The sequence below is a fragment of the Chelon labrosus genome (genome assembly GCF_963514085.1).
Source record: "Chelon labrosus genome assembly, chromosome: 14".
NCBI lineage: Eukaryota > Metazoa > Chordata > Actinopteri > Mugiliformes > Mugilidae > Chelon > Chelon labrosus.
In genome coordinates this window covers 23,352,325-23,374,847 of record NC_140347.1, presented here as the reverse complement: position 1 = coordinate 23,374,847, position 22,523 = coordinate 23,352,325, and the positions used below count along the sequence as shown (strand labels likewise).

The 22,523-nt window shown below is 41.7% G+C and overlaps 1 protein-coding gene across 1 annotated transcript; it reads left to right on the top strand.

Moving 5' to 3' along the window:
- The first annotated feature begins 116 nt into the window (after positions 1–116).
- On the top strand, positions 117–22,227 carry elp3 (elongator acetyltransferase complex subunit 3). The gene is made up of 15 exons (XM_084560106.1): positions 117–291; positions 603–702; positions 2,107–2,245; positions 2,758–2,828; positions 2,991–3,054; positions 3,204–3,272; positions 3,876–4,030; positions 8,011–8,172; positions 8,286–8,412; positions 15,322–15,515; positions 16,640–16,730; positions 18,183–18,248; positions 18,368–18,595; positions 18,726–18,807; positions 21,076–22,227. Exons 1-15 carry the CDS (start codon positions 270–272, stop codon positions 21,165–21,167), a joined length of 1,662 nt encoding a protein of 553 aa, XP_084416232.1. The 5' UTR covers positions 117–269; the 3' UTR covers positions 21,168–22,227.
- The last annotated feature ends 296 nt before the right edge of the window (positions 22,228–22,523 follow it).

Here is a 22,523-nt window from a genome sequence, read left to right as displayed (position 1 = left end):
GTTAAAAACGTTTAAAATCCTGGCAAGGGTTAAGTCATTAAAAACATTTAGTTACTTCAATAAATTGCAGTTTAATTGGGGGAAAGTTGCGTTTACGCCATTTTACGACAGTTTCGTTTGCCGTGCGACAGGAGCCGTGTTTTGCCGCAACGTGGAGTTGTTTACCACTTTACTGAGCACTTTCCGGTTAAAGGACAGATGTAAACCGTAGCAAATCCCTTAACATATACCCGTCCGTTTAAAATTGGATTCTGTGCCTGAAAGAAGAAATGGGGAAGCCAAAGAAAAGGAGTGAGTGTTTTGTAATATCAGAAATAGCTTTCGAAATGGCCAGACTTGCAGTAGCTGGTTGCTAATGCTAACTGCATGTCTAACTGTCAGCTAGGCATCATTATGTAGAAAGTTCAGCAATATTCGTAATTTTAAAAGCGAGTCGTTTCTATTTTGAAAGTGATCAAATAGCAATTAACGTTGTATTATATTACTTGTTTTCTTGTTGGACGTAATATCAAGACATTTGCCAGAGTGTTTGCTGTATGGAGCTTAGTAGTGCAGCGTCTTGAAATAGTGATCTTGCAGTACTGATTATTGCTTTCTGTCAGGTGATATCAGTCGAGCTGAGCTGATGATGATGACCATTGCTGATGTCATCAAGCAGCTGGTAGAAGCCCACGAAGAGGGAAAGGACATCAATCTTAACAAGTAAGTCATCTCCAGTATACACTCACCGAGAGGTTCATATCTGTTCATTTATCAGTCAGTCACATGCCAACAACTCTGCTCGAGTTCAAACATTAGGAAGCATAAGAATTTGGAAGATGGGTGGTTTTGGTTGGTGCCATGTGGGCTGCCCTGTGTATTTCAGAACCTGCTGTTCTACTGGAATTTTCACGCATGATCAAACTGTTTTGAGCTGAAACAGAGGCATCAGTAACTCAAATAACTGTCTCTTGTAATTCTCAATTTCTGCTTTAACATTTGTATGTTAGGATCAGACATAAACAACGTGAAAGCATTGATCCATCCTGCCTTGTACAAATAGTTGAGGCTGCTGGTGGTGGGAATTTTTTTGGCACACTGTGGGCCACTTAGTACCATTTGAGTATAATTTAAGTGCCACAACCTCCCAATGTTGTTAGTATTATTGCTGACCCATCCTCTGATGGCTGCCTCCAGCATGAGAACCCACCATGTCCCAAAGCTAAAATCACCTCAAACTGGTTTCTTGAACATGACAATGTGTTCCCTGTAATCAAGTGGCCTCCACAGTCACCAGATGTCAATCCAATAGGGCATCTTTGGGACGTGGCTGAATGAGGGATTCACCTAATGGGTGTACAGCCGACAAAGCCACAGCAACTGTGTGATGCCATACATTGCAATTATAGTTACACACGACCTACGACATAAATATCCTTCTTCATTAACTTTGGTTTGAGATATCCCACCTGACAGTTTCCCTTATTTCAGCCATTTGATCATATTTGCAAAAATGAATGATGTAAGAGGCCACTAGTTTGAAGCCTATACAATGCGTAGAAGAAGATAACTTCGTCTCCGCCATTACACTTTTCATCTCGCGCACCCCCTAGAGGCAGCTCGTGCACCCCTGGGCACCACGCTTTGGGAATCCCTGCTCTAGGGCCGAGAGCTCCAGTGTTATCCACAACTATTAAAAATGCATTATTGAAACACACCGCTGCACTAGATGACAGATGTCTTTATTATGGAAAAATACAGACACTGTAGTTTATTCGGAAACAGCCACACAGATCACAGATAACAGCGATCACTATTTTCTGTATATTATAAGACTTGCAGAAATGCGCTAGTACAAGCTGTTGATATAAGAAGATGGTAGATATTGATATCTGCTTCAAAAACTGATCATGTGAAGCCATAAATCTACCAGTACTGTTTATATCACAGTTCCTTCTGCAGCCACATACAACATAGACATTTTGATGAGTTTACTCAATATTTGAATCCAGATTTATTTTACCAAAATTACGTATTAGTAAAAAGATCCTCCCTCACATCGTACTGCAGACTGTGCTTACCTTTTTCTTTTCCCAGTCATAATCAGCATCTCTTTTTTTCAAACAGAGTGAAGACAAAGACTTCAGCTAAATACGGTCTTGAAGCCCAGCCTCGTCTGGTGGACATCATTGCTGCCGTTCCACCGCAATACCGCCGTGCTCTGTTACCAAAACTCAAGGCCAAGCCCATCCGCACTGCCAGTGGAGTACGTAGCTCTCTCTCTCTCTCTCTCTCCCGTCTCCCATTCTGTCTTGAGGTCAGGTTGTTCACATAAAATGCTGTAAGGCTGCAGCCAAACAGCTAAAATGCAGTATGTGCTGCTTATCTTTGTAGTTTGAAGCAACTGAATGGTTTACTTTTTATTATTCCTTAATACCTTGAAGACTAATGAATACAATTGCACATAAACAGATGAAGAAATGTTTAATACACGTAGTCTAATCACATCACTTAGGTGCAGTTAAACTTCACAAAATTTCTTCAGATAGTTTCGTCATACTCTCTTACATAAGCTGGGATTTCAACCCGTGCCAAAGTCGATCAACAGACTGTTGTGTCAGAAATGGAAAGTTGAATGCTGAAGTTCAGCTTTGGTTTTTGTTTTGCATTAATAATAAAAAAATACATATTTGGAAAGGGTGAAAGTTGGAACCAAAGACACCTTGTGTTTATCACTAAATAAAACAAGAACGGTTAAAACATGCTGGTCTCTTGCAGATTGCGGTTGTGGCTGTGATGTGCAAGCCACATCGATGTCCTCACATTAGCTTCACAGGCAACATCTGTGTGTAAGTAGTGTTTTGTTTTTGAACTTAGAGGATGAATGTATTTATTTGAAAAATTTCATGCAGTTTTAATTCCTTATAATTAAAGTCATCTGTCATCACGTGGTTATATAAGTCTTATTACTGCATGTACAGTGCAACTCTTAAATCATTTTTGTCTTATAGTTACTGTCCTGGTGGACCGGACTCTGACTTCGAGTATTCCACACAGTCTTACACTGGCTACGAGGTAAATACTTTTATTCCAGCTACTGTATGAACCTAATTCATACAGTAGCTGGCCAGTTAACCCAGTTAACTTTAGACTAAACTCAAGCTAAGCTTTTTTCTTAGGTCTAATGTAGCATGTAGTATTGATTTTTCATATCTTTCTTATAGCCAACTTCTATGAGAGCCATTCGAGCTCGCTATGACCCATTCCTCCAGACCAGACATCGAGTGGAGCAGGTCAGTGACTCGCGACAGTTCACCTTTATATAATCATTTTATGTCTCTTTAATGGCCCGTCAATATTGTTTAGGCTTTGCTTAGAATTACATTACAAAGAAACGGCTTCATTTAGTTGGTTGACCCATCAGCCTGTGTTTAGTAGCCGTTAATAACGTATACCTGTTACTAAAAAAGCCATTTCCACAAATCAGCTTGTGTGCAGTGACAGCTTTCATTTGCATACATCATGACCATTGAAAATATATTTAGTTTGCTGTAATGAGTGTCATGACTTTTAGCCGCCTGCAAAACCCGACCCTAATTATGCCATTATTTAAATTTACAGCCACATTAGTCTAATACAGCAGAGCAAAATCAGTCATTAAATCAGTTTATGCAGAAGTCTTCGCTCTGTTAATCTTAATTTGCCACAGTTTTACCTGTCTGAAGGCAGTTTAATGTGCACTGGCTGCACATAAAGGATAATTCCAATAGTAATAAGTGTTAGTCAAGAGAAAAATGTTGTATTGCTAAACTGAACAGCACTATCCCAACCCAAAAATGACTCTGTTACTAAATAGCACATTAGCAGCTGTATAAACCCTTGAGTATGATCTGCAGCTGAAGCAGCTGGGCCACAGTGTGGACAAGGTGGAGTTCATCGTGATGGGCGGGACCTTCATGGCTCTGCCGGAGGACTACAGAGACTACTTCATCAGGAACCTCCACGACGCCCTGTCAGGACACACCTCCAACAATGTGGCCGAGGCCGTCAGGTACTCATAATGGATCCAGCCTGTGTCCTCCTTTCAGCACTAACAGAACACTCTACAGTAGCAGCAGGATCTCTACTGATAAGACCAATTACATTAAGTGAAGATGAACCCACTTCAGACTAGATACAACAGTTCAAGACTATTCCACATTGGTAAATAGTACGCTCATGTCAGAGGTAGGATGATAATGGGAGTATTGGTTGAAGCCTTGGATAACCTTACGACTGGTGTTCTCGTTGCTTTGTTGAAAGACGTTAGGCAAGGTTATCTTTACTGTAGACAAAGTCAGAGCCTGTCTGGGTTTTTTCGCTTTTAAATCAGTTTATATTTCCATTTGTCTTTGCACCATCCACATTCACACTTTTCCACTGGGATCCCAACATTTATAAAAACTTTATTTGATCCATCTGTTCTGGTTTTATCTTTCCTGACATATACCAAGACTACGATACAGTTATGGATTAACAGTACTATTATTTATGTCTTTACATTCATCAGTTATTCAGCATTACTTGGTGACGTACTGAACATTTTTTGTGCAGTTGGATGTGTGAGAACAGTTGTCTCCACCAGAGGGAGCTATTGTACCATTTGCAGTATTTCACTAACATTCATTAACAGACTTCCCCCATACTGCTGCTGGATGCTGGAAATAAATATTTGGAAAATCATAAAAAGGGATCTTTTAAAACTGTTGTCCAACAAAAAATTATAAATATAGATATTAAATTTGCAGTGATGAGCAACAGTACAACCAGGGAATATTTGAAATTCTCCCTCGATTAAATGCCTGATTAATCGCCTGATTATAAAAACAGCATTTTCTTTAACTGTATTATAGTTATTGCAAATTTAGAACCAGAACCCAAACAAACAAACAAACAACACTCTGAGTATAATATGATTACCAAATCAATTTCCTCCCCGTCACAATGCTCCCACGGACGCCCTGTATGTGAAAATGGTTCATCTGTGCCTATTACACAACATGGAAAGTATTACACTGTCTTTTTATGAGCATTCAGGTCTAATAGATTTACTTGACCACTCTGTCTCAACACCACGCGCCCTATAATAAGCTAAGACCTGATGACAGCCTCCACAGAATGAAGCAATTTATTCAGGAGGAAAATAGGCAAGGCCAGTCTTTAAAGGCCTTTTAGTTAACTTCCATCGATTTCTCGCTTACTGCGTTAGGCCGGCTGTGAATGGCAGCAGGTGCACTTCTGGATGAGCGCCGCTTTTTTAGATGACTAAAAGAAGATTCCAAGTCAAAGTAGAAATGGGCATTTTTTATTTTTTTTTTTGGAGGAGGGTTTCAGACGTCATACAGACGATTGGACCAAATAATGGCTTTTTCACAGGACTGAAATTACCCCTGCTGACCTGCTGGTCTGCAGGAGCTATTTACTCGTTCCTAAATACCGATAAGGGCCAAGAGGCCAGTCTCTGTGAGTGCTTGCCTCTTCTGTTATATATACAGTATATGTACCAGTCCCTGTGTTTGTGGCATGCGAGTGCACTTATAGGTGTGAGTGTGTGAGAATTTGCCGAGCTCTGCTATCGACGTGCTTCGCTAAGATGCTTTGATTACCTTAATTGTGGCGGCTGCTGCTCCGTTTGGGGAAGGAGGAGGCACTTGGTTTAGATGGGGACAGCCCTTATCTCTGCCTCAGCGTGTGTGCATGATAATTGTGATGCGTGTTTGTGCGTCAAAATAAGAGCGCGCGTGTGATGGTCACATCTCTGCCTCTCGCCACGCTCGTCCTGCTCCCGCTCTGATCGCAGCAGCGAGATACCTCGAGATAATCGCCTGAGATAATAGACTTTTTATTGATTCATCTGGTACAATCTGATCATCCTCTCTGGAGCATAAAGTCTTGTAATTGGTGTAAATCAGCCAGCAGACTGTAAAAGATGGACATTTATTGCCAGCAGATACAGAATCAGAAGGAATATTAGCTGGCATGAGGGGAGTTAATGGTCATTGGAGCAGTTGGAGTGGAGAAAATGAGAGATGGCTCGTGTGTCTAGCGTCTGTTTGGTCTCTTGTGATGTTTTTGCGATTTCAATCAGTGTATCAAATAAGTTTTGAAGTAGCCCTGAGTCAGATCCAGGTTACGCGAAGCAGAGAATATATTGTCTTGATATTACATTTGCAGACGACAGAGGAGCACACGGCATCACTATACTCACGTTCTACATCTGCTTTATTTATCTGTTTCATGAGCCACAAGGGATGCATCGAAAATTCATTTAGTCATCAGCTGCAAAGGTATGATGTTGGCCTGCTGCTGGATAATTTAATTTGAACCATCTTACTGTGCGGTGCACATTTTTCCAAATATTGGAATGACACACTCCTTGATGGCAGCAGCCATCCCCAGCAGGATGCAGCCTGACACAGGGACACACACACAAAAAAACACTTTAGGAACAACTCAAAAAAACATGAAAAACAGCACAAGGTGTTGACCTGGCCTCCACGTTCACTAGACCCCCACAGTCCCATATTTTGAGGGGCTCAAAGGAGAAATCCTTTGCCTGAAGTCTGGAACCCACAGGCATCACCAAAGAAAGTGTTTCCTCCTTTGTGATGCTTTTCTAGGTCTTCACTACAGCTCTCCTCAGTTTAGTTTTGTGGGTCAATCTGCCTTTGGTTATGCCTTCAACAAGTGATACTGGATTCACATAATATGACTCAGCCATTACAGAATATTCTACTTTCTTGACAAACTCCTTGGCTGCTTTCGCCATATGTTTTCTGCTCATTGTCCATCTGCACAGTGAAGCCCCATCTAATCAACTCAGCTTCATCTGGCTATACCTGAGCTGACAGTGTGTCTCTATACACTTAAGAAATCATCTAGCTGTTTCTGTCTTCTATATCATGGTTCATTTCAAACCTTCTCCATGCCTTTATGCCTTTTTCTCCCTTTCATTCTAGTACATGTTGAACAGAGTTTCATCCAAAGAATGCTTTTTTTTGCAAACTCTAATCTTGTCTTTCTATTCTTGAGGTTTACAGATAGCTTGTACCAGGTGGTGAACTCTCTGTATGTGCTCTTGTAAAGTCTTTACAGTAGACTTGGATAACGAGGGTGTTCTTCACTTGTGCGGATGTTGTGAAGTTTTCTTTACCACTGAAAAATCCTGACATCATCCACTGCTGCTGCTGTTGTTTTCTGTGGACAATGACGCCTTTTTATGTTGCTGAGCTCACCAGCCTGGTCTTTTTTTCTCTTTTCCGGCGTACCAAAGTGCACCAAACTGTTAATTTGGTCCATGAGTTCGATAGATTAGAGCTTATTTCAACACCTGTCCTAATGCCACACTTGGAATCAACTCCAGACCTGAATAACAGATGAATAGAAGGAAGGTGAAGGAATCTGATGTAGTTGTCCAGGAGCTTTCTGCAAGAAAAAAAAAAACTAAAACTCAGATGAGGGGAAGCAAGTCTTGGTAGAGTTATTCGTGGGTGCATGCCTGGTAGACACACATAATAGACACACACAAAACTGCAATACTGCTTTTGTTCTTTGTAACACAGCTAAAAATATTTCAAAAGTAATGAGACACAGTGAACTACATCCTTTTACAAAGATTTGTGAATGACTGAGTAATTAAATATCCAATTTACCTCTGACAGAAACACTTGCTAATGTCTCACTTAATGTTTTTTTGCGTTACAAGCATATTTGCTGTCTGTTTTCCTCATTGCATTAGCGTGTTTTTTAATGTGAGGTTAGTGTTAACTGTCGGGATAATGAGACGTGCAAACTCACAGCATGAAAATTGATGCTGCCAAATGATCCTGGTAATATGTTTCATTCACACAGAACCCTCCAACATTTCAGTCACGTTGAGACTAAATAGTGAAGATTAAAAATACATTATTATATAAAAGCAAAAAAAAAAAAAAAACCAGTTTCTATTTTATGATTATGAGCACAGATAACAGAGACGGCTTCCTCCCCCAGGTACTCGGAGCGCAGCAACACCAAGTGCGTGGGTATCACTATAGAGACGCGGCCCGACTATTGCCTGAAGCGACACCTCAGCGACATGCTGGGCTACGGCTGCACCCGGCTGGAGATAGGGGTCCAGAGTGTTTATGAGGATGTGGCCCGCGACACCAACAGGTCAGTAGGTCGGATATAATGAAATAGCGGCACATCCAACAGCGTGTAAATGAAGTATTGATGGGTGAAAATTTTCACGCTGATGCGTCTTTTTACTCGTGTGTTTTCTCCAGAGGCCACACGGTGCGAGCGGTGTGTGAGTCCTTCCACCTGGCAAAGGACGCCGGCTTCAAAGTGGTCGCCCACATGATGCCAGATCTGCCCAACGTGGGCATGGAGAGGGATGTGGAGCAGTTTATTGTAAGCATAGGATTTTTTGCTATTGTTCCTAAAAGGCGTTTCGCCACTCATCCGTGTAGCTTCCTCAGTTCTAAATGACTGGTGGGGAGTTGAGGTTTAAATAGGAACATCTTGAATGACTAGTATCTGTTAATGACTAGAAGCTGGCACGACTAGTGTCTGTTTTTTTCCAATTTGATCTTCAAACCATCCTCTTTCAATCCTCTTTCAAACCATCTATCTTCTCTGGCTAAGATTTGGATGTTGTTGCTTTCAATATGCCATGATCTGGATGACTGAGAACCTTCACAGACATAAGAGTTGGTCAGCTTTGGGATAGTAATGGTTCCAAATGCGAGTTTTCTAATAATTCATTCATTCATTTTCTATAACCATATAACCTCTAGAGCAGGAGTGCCCACATTTTTCTCGCATGCGAACAACTTTTACCATGACTCAGTCTAAACGATCTACCCACGTCAAGAAATGCTAAATACATTTATGGTCTCTTAAATTACTCTAATGACTTGCACTAGACTGGTGTCTTGCTTGGTCCAGCACTCCCACTCATTTTTATTGCCTTTGTTTAGTTGATATAAATTGGAAGTCGGAAGTCTAACTACTTAGCTTACTTGAGCTTTGCAGCAGCTCGAGTGATTGTCTGCTTATGTGTGGGGAAATCTCTTACTGGCTGCTCATCAGTCCATCACTGTACTGTATGTCAAACAAGTGTCAAATGCCATAGTGAGGACAGATGATGGACTAACACATAAAACATTATTTTTTTGAATGGCACATGATTTACCAGCACTACCTTTGCGATCTGCTGGTTGATTGTGATTGACGTATGAGGCGTCTCTGCTTTAGAGGGTCTTGGGAATACAGGGGCCTATCCCAGCTGCCATTGCACATGGTATACCCTGGACAGGTTGACAGCCTATCACAGGGCGAACAGAGAAAGACCAACAACCATTCACACTCATATCCACACCTATGACCACTTATGAATCACCTATTAACCTAACAAGTATGTTTCTGGACTGCTGAAGGAAGCTGGAGAAAACCCACCTAGAAAACATGCAGACTCCACACAGAAAGGCCCCTGCTGCCGTTCAGCCGGTCCAAACCTGCAACCCTTCTTGCAGAGAGGTGTCAGTGCTAAACACTACACCAACTGTGCTGCCCTTTTCTAATAATGACAGCTGTAATAATGGTTTGGGTTTAAGGTAGTTCCAAATAAAGGATATTATAATCCAGTAACAAAAGAATCAACCTGGAGAAGTAAGTTAAAGTCAAAGGTCAAAGAGGTTTTTATTGTCATGTTAACCATATATGGGAGGTGCAGTGCATAGTGAGATGAGAGGACGTTCCTCCAGGACCATGGAGATACTTGAAGACATGGGACCAAGAACAATACAAGGGACTGAGCATAAAGTGCACATGTGCAAGCTTGCAATACAGAACAGTGCAAACAGTACAAAACGATGCAGACAGTACAAACGGTGCAAAGACAACAATATAATACAGACGGTACATAACACTTGGGAGACAATGGAGTTATAAAAAGACATTACACAGAACAGAGAGCAGCATCGACTATGAGTTAAGGTGATTGTAAACATTTGACTGATTAGCAGCATAGTGTGTGTAAAGGATGCAGAGATGTGTGCAAAGGGCTGACAGGTTATGAGTATAGGTTATGATATTATTGTGGTTGTAAGTGAGTGTCTCTATTGTGCATATTCAATCCAGTTTCAGCGAGTTCAAGAGTCTGATGGCTTGAGGGAGTTACGCACTGGTTTTGTAGGCCAATTAAAGACACTTGCATGGTTGGAAACAGTTGTCAAGCACTGTATTCTGCCCACAGTTGGAGGCAAATGTGTATATATTTTTTCGGCAGATAGAATACGTTTACTGTGGAGAGCCGTCGTTTGTGCCCTACTAACTCTTTAAAGACTTCATTGATGTCATTTGATAGTTTTAAATAGTCAAAAATGAATCAACAAGAGCTATACGAGTTACCAATGAGTGAAACTCCAGTCTAAAAATAGCAGTAAAGTTGTCTATCATGAGGTTTATTGTTTGTGACATGAGTAATCATACTTTATTCTTTTTCTTGGTATCAAAGTGCGTCATCGCTGCTTATCTGACAGCGGCATAGTAACAAGTGGATCCTGCATGTAGCGTCTTAAAATAGCACCGGAAAAATCTGCGGCAGCCGCTCGCAGTCCCGACTGTGATGTGACTCGATAGAGAATCCTGTCAGATGTCGCTCAACAGCAGGCTCACTTACAGCTCTGATTGGAGACGCGGCTATAACACGAATGTGCAGAATCAGACGACGCTCCCTCCCGCCGCGCCTGACTGTAGGATGTAAATGAAGGCTCGGTTTGAGCCCGTGTGCAATTTTCGGCTAATTTGGTTTATTTTTACAGTGATAAAACAAGAGGCAGATGGTTAAAAACACAACGAGGAAAAGAGCAGATAATAGTAATTGGCGCAGGTGAGACTCTAAGCAAAATATGTCACGCGCGGTCTCGGAAACCAATGTCAGTTTTCTCTTTTTTTGCCTGTTAATTATACTTGCAGATACTTGCAGCATTAGGAAAGAACAGTTTTCAGTCTATTGCAGAAGGTTTAAAACATCAGCTACACTATGCAATGCACAACAAATCCAACAAAAAAAAAAAAGACACTAGAAAGAGAAGAATGCGATGGGTAAGCTGTTCTGCTCACAGGTTGGATATAAAACATTCTCTGAAATAGGATACCCCTCATAACACTGGCTGTGTTTTAAGGTAAAATCCTGAAGTTGAAATCTGTCATTTAAGCCTTCATGTCCTTTATTCAGTTTGTTATAGAAGCATCAACACTCCTCTGAGCAAAGGATTCAAGTTGTATTAAAGCGTCTGCGTTCCCACAGATGTGTGACGGTCCCTCTGTGTGTGTGTGTGTGTGTGTGTGTGTGTGTGTGTGTGTGTGTTTACTGAGCCTGTTATGTGTGTGAATATTTGTCTGACGGTAATATGAAGGGCAGCAGCAGGTCGTCACAGTGAGAGGAAGCAGATTAAATGTGTATTCGGCCCTTCCGTCTCTGTAGCATTACCACTTATTTCTTTCCTCTCTAGAGAGAATTTCTTCCTCCGACTCTGCTGTCTTTCCTCTCTCTCCGTCTGCACCCTCCCGTCTCCTTGCGTGCCTCTTTTCCAAGCTCATACTTCTTTCTCCTCTCTCCATTATCTCTCACTTTAGCCTCCTCTCCTCTCTCCTCTCCACTCGTAGCTTTTTCACTCCATGCTCTCTGATCTCAAATCATCTGTCTCCCCGCTGTCCCCCTTCCAATCACCCCCCACCCCATTATCACACAAACACTTAGATTATATAGCTTGCCTGTGACTCCCCTTTGCTCCTCTTCATCATGTCCATGACAACCTTCCCGCTAGTTAAAATATGCAGCTTCTTAAACATTTTCACTCCAGGACCCAAATTAAGCGTCTCATGACTTTTCCTGAAATCCATAAAAATTAACTGCTAGCACGGTTACACAGGGAGCACCCAGAAATAGTCAGAGCATATCAGAAAAGACGGGGGAGAAAGTGCAGAGATGAGTGTATCGGTTGTCATTTGGATCTTAGTATCTTGGGACAAATTAATGAAGACTTTAGTCCAGCTAATAGCTAAAGGTACCCTGTGGAATGTAGACTTCCAGTGCATCTGCTGATGTCAATGAATGTCACTGCTTTTGGTGGTAGTAACACGCAAGACAGGGTTTTTCAATTCAATGAATGCCGGGTCCAAAAGTTTCCCAGCAGAACGTATTGTCACAAGATGGTCAATGGTATTTACTTCTCCTGACAGTGGTTTTAATGTTGTGGCTGATCGATGTAAATTTAGCTACTGTCTCTGTTATATGACCTGACATGGTAAGCATGTTTCTTATTTATAATAACCAAACTTATGAGGTCTTATTTAACAATGTCAAATTAAAAAAGTTACAAATGTAACTTGGGTTCTGTGAATGTCCTCTCTCTGTCGGAAAGAATTCGTAGTAACCAGGTTGTGTCAAGAAAGGATTCTGATGCTCCACACAACTACATTCTGAAAGCAAAGTTGATGGCAAAGGGCAAACATGGGTTACCACTGGTGCTGAAAGAAGATAAGGGATGGAGGGCCTATAAACTGTAGGCTTGAGTCAACGGTGTTTGTATTACTACTCTGACTGTCAGAGGGTAGGCCAAGATGCACTGCACTGGAGCTTTCAACTAATAAGTAAATGCACCTTTCAGTTGTATGTAATGGAGTTTATTCAGCCAAGAGTTTCTCATTTTAATTTGCATGATCTGTAATGAAACTGAAGCATCTGAGCACAGTGCATTTTCATTACCTCGCTCGCATTACCTGTTCCACTCCCCGGTTACATCAGCCATCTAGAGAACATGATCACAGCCTGGCCTATTGCACTCAGTGTTACTGGGGAGTTATCTGGATTTTAATTGGAACGCTGCTTTGTCGCTTTTTGACCCAGCCCGTCGGCACCTGTGATATTTTCGATTAACCTTACACAAACCTGGCCGACCTGCGAGTTAAGAGCCAGCGTCACATCACTAGGTGGTGGTAATGCACAAAGAAGCAAATGCATTGTGCAGACGTGCATAGAAACAATTTAAAGCACTGGTAATTGATTAGATCTGAAGGATACACACGGCTGTGTTGTGGTAAATTTTGAGCTTAGCTTAAAAGCCTCTAAAGTGTTGCTTTAATCTTTAATAAAGAGAAAGGATCCAGATGGGTGAAGCATGCTCTCTGTGTATACTCTGTGAAGGTCAAAACTCTTGGGGAGATCTGTTTGGTAGTGTCAGGAATGATGTCCACATCTGGTTTTGGTTGCTTGGTAGAGTTAGTCACAATCTACCTGCATTCCTTAGGTTTCCAGTTTTGATAGCTGAGTGATTTAAACTACCTTTACCATATTTGAGTGACTGGCTTTAATGAGTAGTCATAAACAGAAATAAATATTCCAATATTTTTTGTCATTTTTCAAGCAAATATGCCTAAATGGGTTGGTCCTAGCTTCTCAGATGTGTCTTTTTGGTTCTTATGACCGCATTCTTGGTTCATTTATCTCTCTCATTAGTGCAGTTTCAGATTCAGCAGGTAGCTGATTTATGTTTAAAAAAAAAAAAAAAAGGCAGTGGGCAAGCCATCAAATACTTCTTTGCAAGCACCAAACAGCACACAGCCACACCCTATCAAGCATGTATCAGCTGAAGAGCAGGATATTTCCCTCAGGAGTTGAAGGCTCCTCCATGTATGTCACGTTTTTGCTGAATCGCCATTGCTTAATTTAACGGAAAGTTGTGTGTGTTTGTTTCATTAAAGTTAATTTTCTGTCAGAGTGAAAGTGTTCAAAGCTCTTATCTGTAGAATATGGAAATTTGATGACACACTTGAAGTGTTTTCAACATACTGCCCGCCTTTATAGAAATTATTTCAAAGATGCATAAATACAAATCATTCAGGGGGAAATAAAACTAATAATCATGAGCAGAACTGATTTTCTCAGTCTTAGGCAAGTTATCTAATTTAGCCATACTTGCACAGCCTGCCGACTTCCCAATGACACTTAAAGGGGTTATGCAGAAAAAGATGAATAGATCAGCTAGAATTTCATTCATATTTCGTTATGAAATTTCTTGCTTGTACGTTTTAACGTCCTGTTTTGCTTGCAGTGTCCAATTTAACGAGGAGAAATGATATGATGTAAATGGCAGCTGAGATTTCATCAGCAAAAAAAACATCCATGAAAACGGGTAATCATATTTCCATTCAGGCCTCTGTGCTCCAAGCTCTCCTGTACAGTATGCCAGCTTAAGGAAGCAGGGATCTCTTTTTTCCCCGTTAATCTCATCTCGTTAAATATGTGTCCTTTTCGGTCATTATCTGTATTGTATTGATCACACCCCGCTGAATTCCCACAGCTGCCGCAGAATAACTTTTACGTCCTCCTTGTGTCCATCACGGTTGTCCTGATAATGAAATTCGATTTCGACTTCCTCCCAGCCTGAGATCCTCTCTCACTTATCTCTGGTGTACAGATGCTCCCGTTCACAGGGGAGGCGTCCTTAACGGGGTTCCTCACCGCCGAGCAACAGGAGCTGTGATTCGTGATCCGAAGCGGTAGCAGGTGCAGAATCCCCAAAATAGTCTCTTGACTCCTTTTTACGGGTTTTGTATCAGAGCGTCGTTACTTGTCAGATTGGCTGCCTCCATCCTCTCCTCCCTGTCTTCAGGTTTAGTGCAGGGCCATGTGGGACATGTCCTCGTGTGATTATGAGCTGTGACAAGAGGGAGATTAGGAGATAGTGATAATGCAGCCTATTTTAGAGAAATATGGATCATGATAATAGTCATCAGAGGGGAGGCGAATGACTGGAAATCACACTGACTTCCATCAATGCAAAAAAAAAAGAAAAAAACCGACAGCTACATTTGTTTCCTTCACTTGACTGACTGTGTTGTCTTCTGCTTTGTTCCATTTTGTCTGATGTCTGCTTGCAGGTTATAGAGTGTGCGCTTTTGCAAATAGACCTGTCTTACTGAATACACTTTCCTTTGCTCTATTTGGTCGTGGAGAAAATGAATGAATCACATTACCTCTGTGGGTATTTTCTAGATCTGCATTTAGTTTTTTATTTGCTCTTTTTTCATTCTTGAAAGCAGCCATGTATTGGGCCTACCACCAAACTTCCAATGTGTACAATAAAATTCACTTCTTAAGGTTCATTCCTCAATAACCTAAGTAAAAGAGATCAAGTCGGATGAAATGATTCCTAACGGTGGCTGGGACTCTGTTCATTAGTATACAGCCGTGACATTTACGTTGTCCGACATACGCTTTAATGTGACACTGTTCTTGTGTGCTTTTCGCAGGAGTTTTTTGAGAACCCAGCATTCAGGCCCGACGGATTGAAGCTGTACCCCACACTGGTGATCCGAGGCACAGGTCTGTACGAGCTGTGGAAGACGGGCCGGTACAAGAGCTACACGCCGAGCGCTCTGGTGGACCTGGTTGCTCGAATTCTGGCTCTGGTGCCACCGTGGACTCGAGTGTACCGCGTGCAGAGGTGAGCAGATTTATAGGTTCGATGATCGTGGCTATCGATTAAAGCTACATTGTGCAATATCTTTGATGTAAACTGTTTATGTGTGATGTCAGTTGTTACGATAGTGTAAAACGCCCTAAAACCACCCAACACCCAACTTGGCAGCTTTTATTGCCCCATTGTTTTTAGAACCGTGTGCATAAACTGTCTGTTAAAAATCTCAGCCAAGTGCAATTATCTGTAGAATTATCATATTTTAATTCTGTCTCGAAGAACAGACAGATCGTGGAACATGCCAGATCGTCAACAGTTTTTTTTTTTTTTTGTACTTTATTTTTATAAAAAGAACATAACATAGAACAAACAGTTGGTCACCTATACAATACATTCATTCAGACGTTATACTGGTGGAGTTACAAATACAATGATGGTTCAATGAGCGTCGCTTTCGGACATGTACACAATCCATTTTTCCCAATAGTGCAAATATTTATCAGTCTGTAGATTTAACGAAAAGGTCATCCTTTCCATATTTTGGATATCAGACACAACATTGATCCAGTCTGACTCTGCAGATCGTCAACAGTTTGATCCTCCTAAACTGTTAATCTACATTCAGAGAGCTGGGCCCAAGTGTGCACTCAGTGTGCGTTCACTCTGGAGCTCTGCCCTCTAGTGGCCAAGAATCTTTTGACGCAGCTTTAAATTTGCTAAAAAACTAAACGTAGAACAGACTGAAGATGTTTTTCTAGAAATGTTAAATGACCATCCCATCACAATAATTTGAAAACACTTAAATGCTACATGTGTGCCATAGTAATCCAGTAAGAAACAAGAACCCACAGGGTATTTTAGTTGCTAATTTAGTGCATATTAATCTCAAGTACGTTTCTGGTAATTCTCCTGTTTATACAGTACACAAAAATGTGTCTTACTCTCCTGCTTAACTCCTTGTCTTCCGTCAGGATAGAAAAATACACCATTGACAAGATACATGCACATATTTGCCCAGTTTGTACTTATCACGTAGTATACTTTTACTTTATGTAGTTGACATTCTAACACCCTTGTGTAACGCTGTGGTTCCACCCTTTCATGTATCTGCTGTCTCTTCTTTGTCTCACTACTATTTTACCACCCACCAGGGACATTCCCATGCCGCTGGTGAGCTCCGGAGTGGAGCACGGCAACCTGAGAGAGCTGGCACTGGCTAGGATGAAGGACATGGGCACTGAGGTGAGACTCAAAGACCTTTCATATTAGCCTAAAAGACTTTGTCAGCTTATTCTGAGTAAGAAAGCTAATAGACTTTTTCAGTTGGGACAAGATCCCAGAGCTCAGGTGGAGGCGGCTGCCAGCTGACAAATGCTGACTGTTCTAATCATTTTTATATACTGCTATGATAGGTTAAGAGGACAAATTAAAAACCTCTCAGGTACAGTTAAGGACCGACAACGCACAGAGTGGAGCTCCCCCCCCTCCAGTGTCCTCCCCATTTATTGAATTTATATTGAAAAGAAAAAAGCAGATTACAGCTTCAGAAAATTTCTGGTCAACCTGAAACACCACGCCAGGGTTCATCAGAATCAGAACCAGACATGAGACAGATCCCTCATCAAGTTCCATCAAAAAGCCTATGTGGTTATGAACCCCCTATTAGTTTTGATTATGGGTTAGGGTTAGGGTTGTTAGAAACAACTGAGGCCTTCATTGACGGTCAGCCAGAAATACTGCCATAAAATTCTTTGTCCATGGAAACTTTTCTTTCCCCAAACTACTTTTACCGTCTGTTTTGGTCTGAGGCTTTTCACACAATGCTAGTGGCGGAAAACCACCTCAGAAGTGGGTTGCATTTACCATCACATATTGCTCTGCAATTTCCACAAAACGACCGTGTCGTCGTTGCTCAGATTATCCAGACTTTGACCTAGTTTCAAACTGACTTTTTCCTTAAAACTTTTCTAGCTGGGTTACAGCTTCATATATATATATATATATATATATATATATAGCTAAACCAGCAGAGAATAAACATTCGTTCTTTATGAGAAGTCTTAAAAAATATAAAAAATACAATTCAACTCTATTTTCTATTTTCCTCCACATTTTTTTCTTTCTAAGTAAACAGGAAGCCTCTTAAGTTGTCAGACTTGGTTGATTTGGACACGGTCAGTGGCTGCCATGGTAACAGCAGATGCCCTTTAATTTCCACTCTCCTTGACCAGAAATACAACAGAAGGGTTGAACACACTGCCCTTTTTTCATATCATAGTCAATTATGCCCTTTTTTTTTTCCTTTTCCTTTCTTTCCAAACGCCACGAGCAACCGCGATCTGATTTCATGCTCCACTCCGTGTGAGAACAGAGTAAATTTGTCTGGGCTGTGGAGGAGCTCTCTATCTGACAGCTTGCTGCGGCTGCTCCATTTTGTTCCAAACTAAAACTGATCTCCTGTCAAAAAAGAAATCCTGAAAATGACTGTTGTGAAGCTCTGTGAAAAATGTCCGCATTGTGTTTTGTGTGATTGCTTCACAATACAAGTCTCTCTGTGAGCCACAAGTGGTGTCAAAAGCACAGCTTTTTGTGACTGTCTGAAGCATATATTTATTTCAGACCAGACATTTGTGTGGAATTTTCTGACTTTGAGATTGAGGTTTTCTATTGACCCGTTCAAATGTCCGTGTGCAGTGTCGAGACGTGAGAACCCGAGAAGTGGGCATTCAGGAGATCCACCACAAAGTCAGGCCTTACCAGGTAACATGGACATTCACTTTCACATACTCTGATGTCAGAGGATGAAAGATTGTACAGTCAAACATGTATTCTTTGAACAATTACACCTTTAATTAACTAAGACAGACACATGTCTACAGGTGGAGCTTGTGAGGAGGGACTACGTCGCCAACGGCGGCTGGGAGACCTTCCTCTCCTATGAGGACCCGGAGCAGGACATCCTGATTGGCCTGCTGCGGCTGCGGCGCTGCTCTCCGCAGTCCTTCCGTCCTGAGCTAAAAGGAGGCGTGTCGATCGTCCGCGAGCTGCACGTGTACGGCAGCGTGGTCCCTGTGAGCAGCCGAGACCCCAGCAAGTTCCAGCATCAGGTGGCTATACTTTCAGACCCGTCTGCCTTCTGTTTTCTTTGACCCACGTCAGACTGGAGAAGTTTGAGAGTAGCAGTCCAACATATTTTGGCAAGATTGTATAATGATAATTGTGTTCTCTGCTGCGTAGGGCTTTGGAATGATGCTGATGGAGGAGGCAGAGAGAATAGCCAGAGAGGAACACGGCTCTGGTAAACTGGCAGTTATCTCAGGTGAGAAGCAAAACAACACACTTGGAGTGCAATGTGTAGTCTGTTCAGTTCTAATTCTTTTGGCTCATGGTTACTGACAATAACAGAAGATAAACTGTATATATTTGCAGAGCAGCCGCACACTGTTGTTGTTGTCGATGTCAATAATAATTGTGACAACAAAACTCTCATCCTTTAAACCTCAGTGACAAGTGAACTGTCAGCCCTGTGCACTAAAATCCACCCAATGTTTTTCAAGATGGATCCTTTTAATTTGAAGCAGCAAATTGAAAACAATCTTGGGTGTCTTAGGTATTTGTGAATTCTATTTCTCCATCATAGTCTGAAGGTCGTTTGCGAAGCCATTGCCAACTTGTGACTTGTGACAATAACGCTGAGACATTGTTTAATAAGACCTCATAAGTTTGGTTATTAAAGAATAAGGAAGATGCTTATCGTGTCGGGTCATATAACAGAGACAGCTGAGTTTACACCAATCAGCCACATCATTAAAACCACTGACAGGAGAAATAAATAACATTACCCATCTTGTGTCAATACAATGTTCTGCTGGGAAACTTTTGGACCTGGCATTCATGTGGATGTTACTTAGACATGTACCACCCACCTAGACCAGACCAGGCACCCCCACCCCATAGCTATGACACTCCTTGATGGCAGCAGCCATCCCCAGCAGGATGCAGCCTGACACAGGCACACACGCAAATAGATCCCAGACTTATCAGTTATCTGTGGGATGATCCACAGAGGCCCCTCCCCTCAACCCATAGGACCCAAAGGCCCCCACTAACAACATTCTGTTGCCAGACACCACAGGACACCCTCAGAAGGCCCATGTCCATTCTCAGATGAGTCACAACTGTTTTGGAGGCACAAGGGAGACCTACACAATATTATAGGAAGGTAGTTTTAATGTTGTGGCTGATCAGTGTTTATTGCACTTAGAATAAAAGCAGAATCAGAATAGAAATGTGTCATGTAACCACCTCAGTCTGAACACACTGACCTGATCAGATTGAGAGAGATGTGATATGCCTTTAATAATCTACTCAATAGAACATATTAGTATCTAATGACAAGGTAAACGCCTAAATACATGAAATGAATTTATTCTTTCTGCTTATATTTGCCCAACAAGAGGTAAGCATCATGTGAGGGAGTTTCCAGAAGAGACAGATATATGGTGGTAGCAAAACTGAGTTTTTAAACAAGCGTTTGAAAAGATGAACAAATATGGAGTTGATGTGGGGAGCACAGCTGAAAACATGTGTCTGCCCCACTTTGTATTATCATCAGACCTGGACAATCTGATTGCAAGTGGCCCTTTACCTGTGTTCACACCTGGCATGAATTAAAATGCGTCTCCAGAACACGAGTCCCTTCAGTTTCACGCTCTGTATGCAAATAAACATTATTTGTCTCTAATGGGTCACACAGTCTGCTCATATTAAATCATTTCATTTATTAACTCTCATTTAGATTTATTTATTATTTAGTTAGTTAACAGCTTCAAGGACAGAATATAAAAGCGTCACATTACCTATGAACAGACATCACTTATTTTCCATTCCTTTGTCTGGCGATCATTTATAATCGAGGTTGTGTGTTTTCTGAATGAATGATGGAAAACTCCACTTATGCAAGAGCACCCCCTGTTGAGGTCTGTAATGTGACCCAGGACGCACTGTGTGTTCACACTACCAAATGTCGTCTGAGATCAGATCACTCAAATGCATCCTCTGTGTTCACTCCTGTACTTGGTAATGCAGGTCTGAACGGGGCCTTGGTCTTCTTATATTAAATTGATTCAGTGTTGTCAGTAAAGTTAAATTTGACTATTCACACTGGCCAGAACCACTTTGTGCATGTAAAGAAGTTCTGTTCCAATAAATGCTTTGGAGCATGTAAACACATACAGTATATCTTATTGGATCTTTGTATTTAGTGTACATGTAAACAGTTCCCTATTAGAATGATTTCAATGGCGTTGAAGAAATACTGTCCATGTAACTCTTTCTAGATTTCTTCCAAGATCTTCTTTTTATCTGTCTGTATTGCAGTCTCCTGTCAGCTGGCACATAATCCAGCCCATAATAAATCATTGCATCTGTCAGACTCCAGTAACTTTGTGGTAGAAAGTGAAAAGAGGGATATAAGGAACCGGTGACAAATGACTCAAAGCATCTGCTGTAAACTCCTCTTCCGGTTAATATTTCATCCTCGTACACTAAAAACGTTGTCGTCTTCTGTGTGTGGTTTGTTCTGCAGGAGTGGGAACGAGGAACTACTACAGGAAGATGGGCTACGAGCTGGAGGGACCATATATGGTGAAGGACCTGTATGGTCCAGGGACGGACTGAACCTGCCGATGATTTTATAAATAGATATTTTATTTATCAAAAGTTTTGCGGTAATGAAACTGTTTTTTCAGTATCAGGGGTGATTGGTTGGGTTGTTCTCGCCGCTTATCTAAAACCCACCGGGCAATGCTGTTGCATTTCTTCCCTATTATTTAGATAAGGAGACGTGCGAGAAGCCCTGAGGAATACATTTATTTTGAATAAAGCCGGTCTCATGTGGCAGATGTTCTAGCAGTAAACATACAAACATTTTACAGGTACAGTCTCACCAAAGACATTTCTCCCGCAGTAACTAACTGCTGCTTACTGCCACTGCCTTGCCAATAAACTCTCTTTTTAGCAAACGGAAGCATTTTTACTTCCGCTCGGATGCTACATGTGTCTGGCGGAGATAAATCTGGACGTCGAGGTAACCTTTAAATAACTCTCGTCTTTGTCTGGGACGAGATTCCCGCTCAGCACCACGGTTTGAGTTAATCGTGTTTATGTTGCAATTAAACAGAGGACGCATTCTGAGCGTTCATTAATGGTTGGCAGTGGATGAATGAGCAGTGGGAGGTGTCCTCACCGGGCAGTCGTTGTGTAATTGTGCAATTTTGATTTATAGGGCAGGAAATTGAATATCGGTGTTACATAAATTGCTTTTTAAAGCCCTTGAGTTAATCCCATTTCTTGTTTTTTTTTTTTTTTCTTTTTGTCATGAATTTCTCATTATTCATGTATGGTAAATCCAGAACACATCATTTTTTCTTAAAGAATAAAGTATATTTCCGTTACCAAGTCTCAGATGTTGCAGCAGTCTTTGCAAGCCATTTCAATAATTCACCATAAATGAGAGAATATCCAAAAAGGTTTCAGCTTCCAATGAAAGGTCACGTCATAAGAGTGGCTCCTGTGATGTCTTCCCCAATGTCAAGGGTGCAAGCCCTTGCAGGAGACCCCCGGTGATTGCCCCACCAGAGCGTTTTGCTGGCTCATTTGAGACAGCCTTTCCAATTACATCTCTATCAGTTACCTGTCTGTTGAGCACTGACTGAACGCCGAGTCCAGCCGCATTGTTCCTGGAAAGGGGCTGTCATTTGAAAAATAGCCAGCAATAAAGCGCCAACGGCTCATGCGGTGACCTATGTCTCATATGGATTCAAACTGCACGGTGGCGATTGAAGCTGAACGGCCATGCGTAATTTCCTGGAAGCGGCCCCCGCGTCGTGACTGCGCCGGGCTGTGAGTTGGCGTTGCAGTCCCCGATGCAGTGAGGAATGGGCCACATCGGGCTTTCTGTCCACGCTCGCTCAGCTCTGCTATCAGCTGTGAAATCTGAAAGGACTCCCCCTCCATCCCCCCACCCCCACATCC